Raw genomic sequence first — 14,264 nt, 5'->3', positions numbered from 1 at the left:
TGATTTAGAAAGTGTTTAAACACATAACTTGAAATAAAGAAACAGTTAAATCCTTTGTTATTGTTACTTTTCAAATATAAAGTGTCCACTCACACGTCAGGGTGACAACTCCCTAATAGATAAATTTAAGGGATTTAAGGGAATGTTTGTTTATATTGGATATAGATATGGAAAATGGATATCAGCTGATATATTGTCAACTATTAGACATCAGTATCTGTCTCATAAACTTAAAAATGTTCAGGAATCAATTGTTATGGTGCATGCTATTGTTATATATGACAGTGTTTTTCTATATGAAGCACTTATGAAAGCTGCCTAAATTATTGTAATGGATAAATATGATATTGTTAGAAATGTAACTAGAAATTCTCATATATAATCTACAGATAAATAATGCATTTCACCATGAATAAAACCAGTGCTGAATAAAACCACTAACAGGGGAAGGGGATAAAACTGAGCACCTGCCTTGAGCTTTGGCTGCCATAGAGGTTTATACTGAGGGGCTGCAGAGGGTCACTGCTAATGAAGGGGGGCATCAGGAGTACTGACAGCTTACACATATTTCCTCCAAATTTGTATCACGCAGGCCAGATGATGGCTACATCAGCAAATGAGTGAAAAACTCAAAAGGACTATTTTGCACACAAGGTGAAAAACGCCCCGTCAGTCTCTGCGCACGATGTTTCATGACATTCATATAACGCTTTAATTCTTCCTATTACCTTCCATTGCAACATTTACCTGTTTTTTGTTCATATTCGTGCCATGTCACGCTGTATTCTCTGCTGCGGATCGTGTGAAGTTTGTTTGAGGAGTGTCTGGAGGATGGATGGAGGCGGTGCTCCCGCAGGCGGCAGGCAGGCAGCAGGCAGGGCTGGGCGGCAGCGGAGCGCACCGCAGCGGAGCGCCGCAGAAAGATCCAGCAAGGAGGAGGAGGGACGGGACGGCGAGACCAACAGCCCCGACGATACCGAGCGGTGCCGTCGCGACAGCGTGTGTCAACAGCACGGAAACAACAAGGAGAGCTGCGTTTTCATGTATTTTTAGACTCAGGTGAGCATTAATCGCAGCACAGGGGCAGATTTGTGTTGTTGTTTGGAAAGCTGTCAGTGCGCACCCCGCCCGCCCAGCTAACTAGCGGATGATGCCTCTCTGCCCCGGCTAGCTAGACAGTCTCCCCCTCCGACCGCCGGGTAAACCAGTCGGCTTTGTATGAGCTCTAACGGTAACTAGCTATTTGTTGGTTTTGCTGTAATCCGCTAAATTCAGGAACCATGTAAAGCTAACAAGCAGCCTAAGCTTCTTATACTGTTTGACTCGTGGCTCAGTGCCCGTGTTATTAGCTAACCATCTCTCATGCTAGCTTAGCCGGACTGCAGTGCGTGTGTGCTAGTCTTTGGTGATTCGTAAGCTAGCTTTCTTGCTAGTTTTGTAGCCGCTGATATGTAACTTAATTGTTGAAGCCCACACACCCAGGTACATAATCGTTAATATATCAGAGGCTGCTCACTGTCATGACAGTAATATGAGATTATTGTCTCCTCTTAAACACATGTGGAGGAGTGCCATCATCCTCTGTTGCCTCTGTAAAATCCTACTTTACAGAGAAGAGGTAATCTGAGACCTGTGATCATGCATTTTGGCTTTGTACATAGCAGGTGTTGGCATGTTTTTTCTGCATTTCGGAGGAAATTTTATCAGACTGGCTTAGGCAAGAGTGAAAATCTGGACTTTTGTCGTTCATTCTGCAGAATGAGGCACTGTTTATTTCAGATGCACACACTTCCACACATGCATATTTAGGAGCTTTCCAGTCTACTGCAGTCCTCCAGTCATTGCCATTGAACAGCTTCACTTAAGCATTTGCATTTTGCTGGTCATAAAAGAATAGGGCTTGGTGATATGGCTGAAATCTCAGTATTTTCTGATATAACTAATGCTTCTGCTGATCGTTGATAAGTGATGATATTGAATTATCTCCCCGTCCTCCTTGCTATCCACATTTTCCCGTTTTGGTCACAAGTCTACTTCAACCACCTCGGGGTTTTGTTATGCCTGTAGTGTGAAATAACATAGAAACTGCTCTGTTCTGTTTTTGTTTCTTTATATGCGTGCGTATTGTTAATTGTATTAGTGTTTTGCTTCTTTGCCCTTGCCATTGGCAGCCCGTCGTCACCATGACAGCGGAAGAAACCATAAATGTGAAGGAGGTGGAGATCATCAAGGCCATCCTGGACTTTCTCAACACCAGGAAGCTGCACATCAGCATGCTGGCGCTGGAGAAGGAGAGCGGCGTCATCAATGGGCTCTACTCAGACGACATGCTCTTCCTCAGGTACATGAACTCGGCAGCAGCAGCCACACCTGCACAGTCCGGATACAGTCGTCTCAGGTTGTTTAGTGCACTATGAGGCAGACACAGCAGGCGGCTCTTCCAGTCTTCAGTTTAGTGTCTCTGATTGTGTCCTCTACATTGGACATAGTGTAACACTGCACCACTTCTGTAGATGTGAGGGATTCCTGGAAAGTTAGCGCACAGTGTGTTGCCTGTTATAATATACAAGTATAGTAAAGAGTATTAAATACATTTTGGTACTTCCCCTTTTACTATGAAATGTCTGTTAATAAGCTCTCTTGTCTTGGTCCACTTTCATTAAGAAACTATTTTGTTCCATGTTGCCACACTAAGCCTATGTTTGTTTCAGGCAACTGGTGCTCGATGGCCAGTGGGACGAGGTCTTGCAGTTCATTCAGCCTTTGGAGTGCATGGATAAGTTTGACAGAAAAAGGTGTGTCCACGGTGCAAATCACCGTCAGCATGTCGACTCAAAGAGGCATCACGTGCGTCGACCCTTAAATCGCCTCTTTTTGTGGCAGGATTTCTAATGTCTGCTGTCGTGTCCACAGGTTCCGTTACATCGTCCTCAAGCAGAAGTTTCTGGAGGCTCTCTGTGTGAATAACGCAATGTCTGCAGAAGATGAGCCACAGCATGTAAGTCACTAAGCTCAGTAAGTTTACTGGCTATCAGTGTTTTTTAATGTTCTCTCAGCCTCTCGAGTGACACGGCCATAAATTCTTATCCTTAATGAATAGACTTTGTAATGGCGCTGCTTTGTCTTCCCTCTGACTGTCGCCGGTTGTCATGGCAGTAAACACGAAGGCTGAATCTCAAAGATGAAGAGAAGCAAACTGTTTTTTAATGCATGTCATCCTAAACTGCAACTCTGCGAGTTATCTGAATAAACCTCACAGTTCTTCTGTATGTAAATGCAGGAGAAGGCAGGTTGTGTGTGTGTGTGTGTGTGTGTGTGTGTGTGTGTGTGTGTGTGTGTGTGTGTGTGTGTGTGTGTGTGTGTGTGCGCTCAACAGTGGGCACATTTGCATGCAAGGAGTGACGTGGCTGTTGGCCTCACTGCGGCCAAGGATTTATCTGGATTAAGCTGTCCATGTGTACCCCTGGTACGACATGATTGACTATCCTGAGAATAATCCATTTTGCAGAATGCATCTGCTCACCTGTGATGTCCCACCCACAGATGAAATAGTCCAATGAAAGTGCAGCCATGTGCTGCCCCCTTTCTTTTTGCCTGAGCTGTAGATTGTATTTAGCACAGTGGGCAGAAAGGATAGCCCATTGGCAACAATAGTAGTAAGCAATGGATACTAAAATGCTTTTACTCAATACCAGAAGGTTCTCATATTGCAAAGCGTGAATGAATATGCTTAGCAATCACTTTAATTGTGCAGTCGCCCCTTAACTCATGATGAGTGTTATCTTTTTTGAGTTGTAGCTCAGTTATGATTTGAGTCAATCCAAAATCCTCCGTGAATAACACATATATGTAAATATTGCCATTAAAAGATGAGGATGTGGTGTCAGGCAGCTTAAAAACAGTAACTGAAGAACGAAATGCACCTGAAGAGTCGCCAACAGTTTGAACAGAGCATAATGAATCTGATCAATCTTTCACTCTGCATGGTTTCTCTATGAATTGCAGAACTGTCACCAAAGCAAATAAATAAACAACCCTGAATCAAGTCTGAGCATATTAGAAATCCTAATTTGTAATAAATGATCAATCAAATCCACAAATCTAGTATACAGTGTTTCAATTACCGTTATATTCCCATCTCATTCTTTCTCCTCTATTCATGCTCTTAAACTCAGCTAGCTGGACCGCCCTGGGATATCCGTTGGACTTATTCCCAAACTCTGTGTTTTCCATTTAAATTGTTCTGAATCATGTGAATTGTGTGTGGTGGATGAATATAATTTCAACAGTTCAATAAGAAAACATTCAAATTGTAATGAATATCAGTGAATTTGATATTACACTGTTTTTTATGAAATGGCTCCTCCGTAAGTGGGTGTGATGGAGGCCACTCTCATGTCTGGTCAACACTCCTCCTTGTTTATGATGCTTGACCAGAAATGGGCCAGGCTTTTTAATTGTTTCTAATGGATTATCTGACTGTGCTTACAGCAGCGAAGCCTTCTACAAACTCACGTCTCACATCTGCTGATGTTGTTGCTCGTCTGGAGGTTGTTGAAGTGATGAGCTCTTGCTAGCATGTTCTTTGACATGACTGTGTGTGAGCGTGTGAGCGTGTGAGTGAGTGAGTGAGTGAGTGAGCAAAAACAAAACCTAGCAGCATACGCCTGTGAAACAACACTTACAATCGTAGGGAAAGCCTGGATTTTTATATCCACATTTTGGCAATTTCTGTGTTATTCTGCATGTTACAGTTGATTCCTCTTTATTATCAAATCCCGTGATTGCGTCTGTGTTCTCTGCACTGTGGAACTCATACTGCTGTCACATGGCAGAGCTGTGAATGCATCTGTGGGTCTAATGTATTGGTGTGCGTGTTCACTGGCAAGGATGGTGCAGAACAAGCTTCAGGAATAAGAACAAAGAGTTGTCTGGCTTATCTGAGTGTTAGCCTCAAAGCTGGTCTGGTTGACATTTAAAAGTCATCTGTACCTCCGGTGTGCTGCTGGAGACAAAACTCCTTAAAACGCATCATGTCTTTCTATGTCTGTCGTTCAGAGCAAAACTTCTCCTCTGGCATTCGTGACCGTCTTCATGTTTTTTCAGTTGGAGTTCACCATGCAGGAGGCTGTCAAGTGTCTCCACGCCCTGGAGGAGTTCTGTCCCTCTAAAGACGACTACAGCAAACTGTGTCTGCTCCTCACACTGCCTCGCCTCACAAACCACGCAGAGTTCAAGGCAAGACTTGTGAAATTGGACTGAACCAGAAATATTCCAGTAGTACAGAATATGTACTTACATATTTAAGACTGGAAGCATCTTCTTTTTATTCTATTGTGCACTGATCTGCAGGTTAAAATGACAATTATACAAATTGAATTCATGTCAATAAGAAACAATCATGCGTTTTCTTGAGATTTTTATTTCCACGTGTTGATTGTATGTTGATTATTTCTCCTCTGGTGTCCCTCAGGATTGGAACCCGAGCACAGCCAGGGTGCAGTGTTTTGAGGAGGCCTGCACCATGGTAGCGGAGTTCATCCCTGCTGACAGGAAGTTGAGTGAGGCTGGATTCAAGGCCAGTAGAGATCGACTTTTCCAGCTGCTTCTCAAGGGAGTCCTCTATGAATGCTGTGTGGAGTTCTGCCAGGTTTGAATCACTGAGCATAAACACTGTGGTCTACACTAGCTTGCAGAGTGGCTGGTGTGAATGTGTTGGATGTTTTTGTGTGCAGAGCAAGGCGACAGGTGAGGAGATCACAGAGAGCGAGGTCCTCGTGGGTGTCGACATGCTGTGCGGGAACGGCTGTGACGACCTGGACCTGTCCCTGCTCTCCTGGATGCAGAACCTCTCCCACAGCGTCTTCTCCTGCGCCTTCGAACAGAAGCAGCTCAACATCCACGTGGACCGCTTGGTCAAGCCCGCAAAGACCGGCTACGCTGACCTCCTCACCCCGCTCATCAGCAAGCTCTCTCCATACCCCTCCTCGCCCCTGCGCCGCCCCCAGTCCGCTGATACCTACATGTCACGCTCCTTGAACCCGGCGTTGGATGGGTTATCTTATGGACTGTCTGGCCAAGATAAGAGAGCGAGTGGCGGGGAGGTAGCACCGGGTAAAGGTGTCTCTCCCATGTCCCACTCATTTGCCAACTTCCACTACCCCGGAGCAGGAGGGCAGAGCCTGAGCAGGAGTCTCATGATGGAGAGCTCTGACTGCCACAGCATCTTTGAGGAATCCCCTGAAACGTAAGAGTTTAGGTTTGGAGAAGACCAAGTTTTTGTCCAAAAGCACAATTGGAGCGAGCTCTGTTGATGTTTTGACACTTCACAGTGTCAGATGTCTTAGATAATCTGTTGTCTTCTGTGTGAAGGTCAAGGACTGACACGCCTGTGGATAAGATGATGAGTTCAGGTGGAGCTCAGAACCTGCGTCCTGCCTCAGCTCCGGGTGAGGATGCACCATCCGCCAGCCCCGCTGACAGGAACGAGGTAAACATCATCCACCTTTGCTTTTTAACTCGATAGACCTGTTGTATATCACGCATTGCTGAACATGTGCTTGACTTTGCTATGTCCCTGCATTGTTTTCTTTCCTTCATGGGTTACACCCATGAAAATCTGTGTATCGGCCAGTTCTGATGAGTCGTTTTCTGAGTGTCTGAGTCATCCTCCTCCTGCAAGTGTGAATTACAGCTAGTCTCTGTCAAGGCCGACATGGCTGCTGAGAGTGCTGTGTTTGCTGGCTCAGTCCATTCAAGCTCTGTTGTCCTCAGCCTGGATGAACGGTTGTCTTTTTAAAGTGTGCACCCTAAACCTTTGTGCATGTAGGGAAGGAGCTTTTATCTGTGTGTAAAGGACGTGAAAGGGACAAAACAACAGGAAGTTAATTATTACAGTTTGGCCTGCTGATTCGTCAAAATTTGTGCTTGTTCTCTGTGTCATAGCTCAGTCAAAACTGAACACACAGACACGATGCTCATATTTTCAGATTCAGTGTGACTTACGCTGATGCTGTTACCTCAAAAATCCATGACTACAAAATTCCATAAATGCTTAGAAGAAGAAATAAGAAGCTCCTTATAATTCCAGAGCTTCACTGTCAAAGTAATCCAGTGACAGTTTTCTGTTCATCCACGAGCACAAAGCAAACAGGAACTGCTAATTGCTTATTCAGCATACTGTTAATGGCTGATTTGCCCATATGGAAACAAATACAGGCTGAAGTTGTCACCCTCAGTGTAACTCTCTCTATAGCAACAGGGACGAGATGATGGGGGTGTTTGATGGGGTGCACTTTGGGGGCTCACTGTGTCACACTTTGAAAACCACTGCAGTAGATAATAATAGATTTAGAGCAACTTGCTGCATAAAATCCAGTATTAATAATGAAAAGTTGTTGTTTATGGTCCTGAATGATTTAATAAGTTTTTATTACAGAGATTATTATGAAACATAATGCAGCTCTGGCTGTTTTAAGCATCCAGCCAGTAACAAAGGAGCCTGAACGGGGCAGAAAATGGGAAAAGAAGCCCAGGTGGATTTGGTTCTAGGTCAGCAGGGACATGCGGCTCAAGAACCCAGGAGCTTAACCACAAAATAATGAGTCATTACTGCCCTCATGTTGCCTGTAAACACAGTGTTAACACAGTATCCGTCTCTGTCTGTCTCATGCTTTCTATTCTGGGCCCCCTTGTGCATTTCAGCGTGAAGCTAGTGCTCTGCTCTGCCTTCCCCGTCACCCTGGAGACGCATAAAAAGGCCAGAAACAGAAGCAGACTCTGGGGCCTCTGTGATCTCACTGTCACACCCCTGTCCTCTCTGTTTTCCTCGCTGCCCTCCATCCCTTTTCCAGAGCTGGCACAGTGCCAGCATCACTCCCCCCCTCCCCTCCTCTGAAACGTACCATAGATCTGTTCCCATCAGATTGTCAGGACGGGAAGTAGAGGACAGAGAGGGGAAGTGACCTGTCCTCAGCTCTCAGTCTCGCCCTTCTTCCTCTTCAAATACCTGAACTGACAGTGGATCAGGGTGAAGCAGGGTTCATCTGGCCACAGTGCTGCCTTTCAGTGGTGTTTATAGGAGTTGGCAGTGGCCTCCTTCAGATGCTTAACATGCTTCACTGTGTGCTATGAGTGTGTATCCTTGTTCATTTGTATGTGTGCTTATATTTTCCATTTAAGCCATTTAACTGTTTTTTTCTTATCCAGAGTGACTTATTCTACTTTCTAGAATGAATCACCAAACAGAATAAATTCATGAATGCAGATAAACAACCAAGAGGAATTAGTGAACTATACAAGAGGGAAGTTAGAGGGAGTTTTTCATCATAGGAGATGTTCCATGTATTTTTCATGAACGGCGTCGTGTCCAATCCTCAGCTTCGTGACTCAACAGAGAAGTATGAGGAGTACTACCGACAGCGTCTGCGCGTGCAGCAGCACCTGGAGCAGAAGCAGCAGCAGAGGCAGATGTACCAGCAGATGTTGCTGGAGGGTGGGGTCCAGCAGGAGCCCCCACCCAGCGACATGCAGCACAGCCTCACAGAGAAGTTCCTCAACAGGTAAAGACATGGTACCCAAAATGTTCCCCCATCAGACAGTTAGTGCACACGTCGACACCTGTCACTGTCATGTGGCAAACTTAATTGCTAATTACTGTACGGCTTTTAATATTCTCGAACAATAGGGGAGCAGCTGTCAGACAAGCAGAAGTAGACATGTTAAGGCCCCTGATAATTATGAGTCCCAGGTGGCTTCTCCTAGCATGACACACGCCTCCCCCGAAACCCGCCTCCGGTCCACACTGCACCATCTGTGGTGATCAGCTACATCGCGTCACATGGGACCATCGCCTCGTGTGTGTTAGTTATACACAATATTAAACCCAGACTCCACTCAAAAATAGCATCCATCTTAAATATGTCCCTTGTCCACGTTAGCGTGCTCCCAAACCACCATAAGAGTGTGTTAGCTTTGGGTGTGTGACAAAAATGACATGAAATTTGTTCAAGTTGTCTCTGTCAGGAGGACAAAGGCCCTTTGATTTGTCCCCTGAGAGTTCCTCCAGTCCTCCTGTTCCCCTGCCTCTCCCTGTCTCTGTATCCTCCTGCATTATTCACAAGGGTAGTTGTGCATAATGACATCATTACCTTGGTTTTCTTTTGTCCTCTGTCCTTTGTGGTTTTAACAAAATTTAACTAGACTGCCATCTCGAAAAGTAAAATGTGAAGTACCGTTCAAGAAAACCATACGAGAAGAGAGCAAGAAAGGGAAAGGTTAAAAGACAGAAAATGAGAATTTGTGGAGAAAGTTAATGAGTGTGTCTGTGCTCCTCAGGTCCATCCAGAAGCTGGAGGAGCTCAACGTGGGGATGGAGAATATAGGGGAGGTGAAGTCCCTGGCTCAGCACTGTAATGGCAACGGGAACACGCCCGCCTCCGAGGACAATAACAACCCTCCATCTGGGACCCCGGAGCGGACCGGGACACAAGGGGGAGGGGTGCTCAGCAGCACACCACAACACACCGTGGGGGGCCGCGCAGTCCCTCCTCCAGATGAGTCCCCAGTCATCACCCAGAGGTGCTACATGGTTTCTTTAGTCTATAGAACGCCATTTGTTGCAGGGTTAAATTTGGTGATTACTGTATTTTGTGGGGTTTTTTTTTTTTGGCAGTGAGCAGAAACACAAAGGAGGTGAACAAGAAGACTCTCCGGGCTCCTTGTCACGAAGTAAAGAGGTAGATATGATCACAGATATAAAGTCAATAGCTGAAAGCAACATTCACCCGATTCTGTAAATGATTTAAACCTCAACAAGCGTATCATTGACTCACTGTGCTGAATGGTGACCTTGAATCACTCTGTTCTTCCCTGATCTGATCAAAAAGTTGAGCTGATTCCCTCCATCATAGTATTGATACAGTCCAATGCTAATTTGACTAAGCAGATTTCAGCATTGATGTCATGCTGGCATCATGACAGTATGGATGTCATAGGCTAGAGAAGATCAAAGCAGATTAGACTGCTAATTACATGTAATCTGTGTTCATGTGTTTTTAAAATGTGGCTGTGTTTTTTTTAGGGTGACAAGAAAAAAGGCCTGTTTGTGCCTGTGCATACTCTGGAGGACACTCAGGCTGTTCGAGCTGTTGCCTTTCACCCGTCTGGAGCACTCTACGCCGTGGGGTCCAACTCCAAAACTCTACGAGTCTGTGCTTATCCAGAAACATTAGACCTAAGGTAACCTGGACGGACATCTCAAGCATTTAGCTTCAAAAACAGACAATCAAAACAAACAGTCTCCCGGTGCTCCGAGCTCTCGGTCGGGGCAGACTCCAGTCAGCTAATAGGGCCACAAGCTGCACAGCTAACTGAGCTAACTAGCTTACAGCAGCTTGTAGAGTATAGTGAGCAGCAGCTAGCAGTTCCCCTGGTGATATGTGTACAACTATTTGTTGGGAGTGACCTGCGACAGCTGGCCAATTCATTTACGTTGGAGGTTTCATCCACGTTTGCTGAAAAGTTAAGTTAATGTTCATCCTATGAACTGGGCAGGACTTTGGTCCCTTTCAGGAAAAGTACATAATCTATAACTGTGGTTTCCTCATTTAAGAAAATTGTTGTTTTTTTCATCAGTATGTAGTTGACTTTTTTCTCATCTGTGCTCTTTCTGTCCTCAGTGGTTCAAGTCCAGTCAAGCAGCCGGTCGTCCGCTTCAAGAGGAACAAACACCACAAAGGCTCAATCTACTGTGTGGCCTGGAGCCACTGTGGGCAGCTGCTGGCTACAGGCTCCAATGACAAATATGTCAAAGTCCTGCCTTTTAGTGCAGAGACATGCAACGCCACAGGTGAGCATACTCTGCATGTGACAGTGTTGATTGATTGCATCAGTGGGATACTTTTGTGATTTGAAGTTTACCTGTTATTATTATTAGCATAACATTTTCATGTTTTCTTCTGTTGCTGCGCCTCAGGTCCAGACCTGGAGTTCAGCATGCACGACGGCACCATCAGAGACCTGGCCTTCATGGAGGGTCCAGAAAGTGGAGGAGCCATCTTGATCAGCGCCGGAGCTGGAGACTGTAACATCTACACCACCGACTGCCAGAGAGGCCAGGGTCTGCACGCCCTCAGTGGACACACAGGTACGCTCCACCCACCTGGCCTTCTGCACTCAAAACACGAGGCGGAGTGTCAAAGAGAGAGCAGCGATGTAAGCGTGTGATGAGTCATTGTGTTGTGTTGCTGTTCAGGTCACATCCTGTCTCTGTATACGTGGGGGGGCTGGATGATCGCCTCTGGCTCTCAAGACAAGACGGTGCGTTTCTGGGACCTCAGGGTGCCCAGCTGCGTCCGAGTAGTGGGAACTGCTTTCCATGGTTCAGGTATGAGCTTCATCTCCACCTTTGGATCAAATAACTCCTTGTATGACACCAGTAATAGCACTGCTTCCATAATGGGTGCTGATGAAAGTAATGCTTCTCTCAGTTGGCGTCAAATGATTTTACTGGTAATTGTGTAGATTTTTACAGCTCCCCCCCGCCTTTTTTAATTTACGCCACAGGCAGTCCCGTTGCCTCAGTAGCAGTAGATCCGAGTGGCCGTCTCCTAGCAACAGGACAGGAAGACAGTGCGTGCATGCTGTATGACATCAGAGGAGGGCGAATCGTCCAGGTGTACCGGCCGCACAGCAGTGACGTGCGATCCGTCAGATTCTCCCCCGGAGCACACTACCTGCTCACCGGCTCCTATGACACAAAGGTCATGGTCACAAACCTCCAAGGTACGAAACGTCTCATCAGCTGATGTATGCTGATGTATGAGTGATGCAGCTAACCACAACTGATACCTTTAGGCTGGCAGTAGTGGAGATCTCTTATTTGAGGATGTTCAGTCCATAATTGGGCCCTTCTGTTTTACTGTATTTTGGTGGTAATTAGTGAGCTTTAGAGGTGCTAGACAGAGCCAGGCTATCTGACTCCAGTGTTAATGCTAAGCTCAGCTGCTGGCAGTAGCTACATATTTACACTACAGACATGAGAGTGATGTCAGTCTTCTCATCTAATTGTCTGCCAGACTGCAGATATTTCCCAAAATGTTTAACTAGTGCCTCAGTAAGCAGACAGATACAGTGGATTAAAAGCTACCGTCACCCCCGGCTCTGGCTGTTTTCATGGGGTTGTCTAGACTGAATTTCTATCATGCTGTTTTAGTACATAGACTAGTTGAAAACTATGTAAACATGAGAGTTAAGGAATGATATACTGATATACTTTGGTTTCTTGTTTTATACTTAATGTTTCTTAATCATCTGCTTAGACTAATACTGTTGCACTTACCATTCTGAATTCTACACTTCGGAATATTGTTGCCATGAATGGAAATACCTGGTCTAAGGACTATTTTGCACCCTTGATGAAGGGAGACTCTTCTCATAGTGTGCTTTCCCCAGCTTGTAATGTCTCAGAATAAAAAGCAGGAGAAAGTGATGTAAAGTAGAGTGTGCTTAAACCACTCGTCTGTCTTGTACAGGATTTTAATAACCTCTACATAGTGTTCATGTAAGCTCAGGAATAATCCTGGAAAATCTATCATAATTATAATCTGATGTGAGACATGTTTTTGTCTTCTAGTGTGTCCTGGTTTTAAATCTGCCCGTCTGAGCTCCATTTCTTTTGTGTGTGTGTGTGTGTTTGTAGGTGACCTGACCAAGCAGTTGCCTCTGACAGTGGTGGGAGAACACGGCGATAAGGTGATTCAGTGTCGATGGCACACACAAGACCTGTCCTTCCTCTCATCCTCTGCTGACCGCACTGTCACACTCTGGACACACAACCCATAATGAGCACACACACACAACCAGTTGCTATAATCTAAAAGACACACATTTCCCTAAAACAACACTGCTCCTCCTCACTACCACCACTGTCACACCCTTTCCACACACGCTTAACACTTACAGCCTGAAAGCAAACACACGTTAACACGACGGGCCTTTCACTCCTGTCCGTAGGAAACCACATGGATTCAAACCTGTGACACGTCAAACGCACACGTTCGAAGTTCTTTTCCTTTTCATCTGTCACATTGCGTGCGTCACTCCGATTGTAAAACAGCAAAATCACTATTCTCAAAATCGCTTCATCCCTTCATGTGGTCCCATCCTCCATCTTCACCCCTTGTACACACGCACACGCACACACACACACACACACACACACCAGTCGGTTGCTGCGCGTCCTTTTCACTGAGCAGTGGTTGAGGTCAGACAGGGCAGAGTGCTTTGTTCATGATGGTGCCTTCCTTGAGTTCTCGATTTCCATAACAACGATGTAAAAAAAAAAAGATAATGTGGTCATTTTTCAAGATCAAATTTTGTTAAGTCATTCTGAGAAACCCTACATTCCGCCTCCTTTAGCGTATCATTTTATGCTGCTATTGTTTGGGAAAACAAGAGTTGACTTTATGGTGTAAAATGTAATTTTCGGTGTGTCAGTAGTGAGCTTTTCCCGTCAGGATGCTGAATCTGTGGAAGTCATACTATCTGTTGACCAGTCGGCTGTTGCTTCCCTGTGGGATGATGTGTACTGTTACTGTATCCACTGCATTACTACAACTCAAAATGTGTAAATTAGCTTGTGCATTTGTTTTGAATCTGAAAATCGGTGTTTTGCGCTGAAGCTGTTACAGTGTCTTGCGATGGCTTGCTTGCAATGGAAGATTGTTATTATGCCGGCATCAAAGGGAAATACAAAGAGTAATTTGTGCCGTTCTAGCGTTCCGTTTAGGATTTTCCAGTGTTCAAAAGCTTTGGTTTGTCTACTGCTGTAATAATATAACAACAGCAGGTGGCAGTCTTTGCCCATAATGAGTGTCTAACCATATGCACAAAGAAATCTGAATGGAGGAACGGGTGTTTTGATATTTATGTAGAACCAGTATTTGCGTTGTATTCTTTTCTAGTATTTTACATGCGCACTTTGTCTCTTAACATTGTCTTCTAATATTGATTTACTTACAGAGATGCATATTTAAGTTTTTATGTTCATGTATAGTATATTGTTTTAACAAATAAGGCCAAACTAATACGTACATAGATGTATTTATTTCAGTTGTGTTTAATATATATGTACAGTTATTAGTATGTTTTTGAAATGCTAGTGGCTCTTGCATTAAGCCTTTCTAATTCTTGTTTTTAAAAGTAACTTAACTTGATCCAAGTCTGACTGCTGGTACGTTCAATAAAGTGTCTTTTACACAAGC

General features: G+C 44.8%; 1 protein-coding gene across 1 annotated transcript; it reads left to right on the top strand.

Moving 5' to 3' along the window:
- Positions 1–904: 904 nt before the first annotated feature.
- wdr47a (WD repeat domain 47a) lies at positions 905–14,262 on the top strand. Its single transcript, XM_076744555.1, has 17 exons — positions 905–1,059; positions 2,172–2,341; positions 2,712–2,795; positions 2,914–2,998; positions 5,107–5,238; positions 5,474–5,650; positions 5,736–6,247; positions 6,373–6,490; positions 8,380–8,561; positions 9,337–9,579; positions 9,674–9,737; positions 10,082–10,239; positions 10,680–10,849; positions 10,976–11,146; positions 11,255–11,386; positions 11,566–11,784; positions 12,701–14,262. The coding sequence occupies exons 2-17, from the start codon at positions 2,184–2,186 to the stop codon at positions 12,841–12,843; spliced, it is 2,748 nt and encodes a 915-aa protein (XP_076600670.1). The 5' UTR covers positions 905–1,059; positions 2,172–2,183; the 3' UTR covers positions 12,844–14,262.
- Positions 14,263–14,264: the final 2 nt, after the last annotated feature.

Source organism: Chaetodon auriga, chromosome 12 (assembly GCF_051107435.1).
Source record: "Chaetodon auriga isolate fChaAug3 chromosome 12, fChaAug3.hap1, whole genome shotgun sequence".
NCBI lineage: Eukaryota > Metazoa > Chordata > Actinopteri > Chaetodontiformes > Chaetodontidae > Chaetodon > Chaetodon auriga.
Note: the sequence above shows the minus strand (reverse complement) of the source record. Positions and strands in the feature narration are given on the sequence as shown.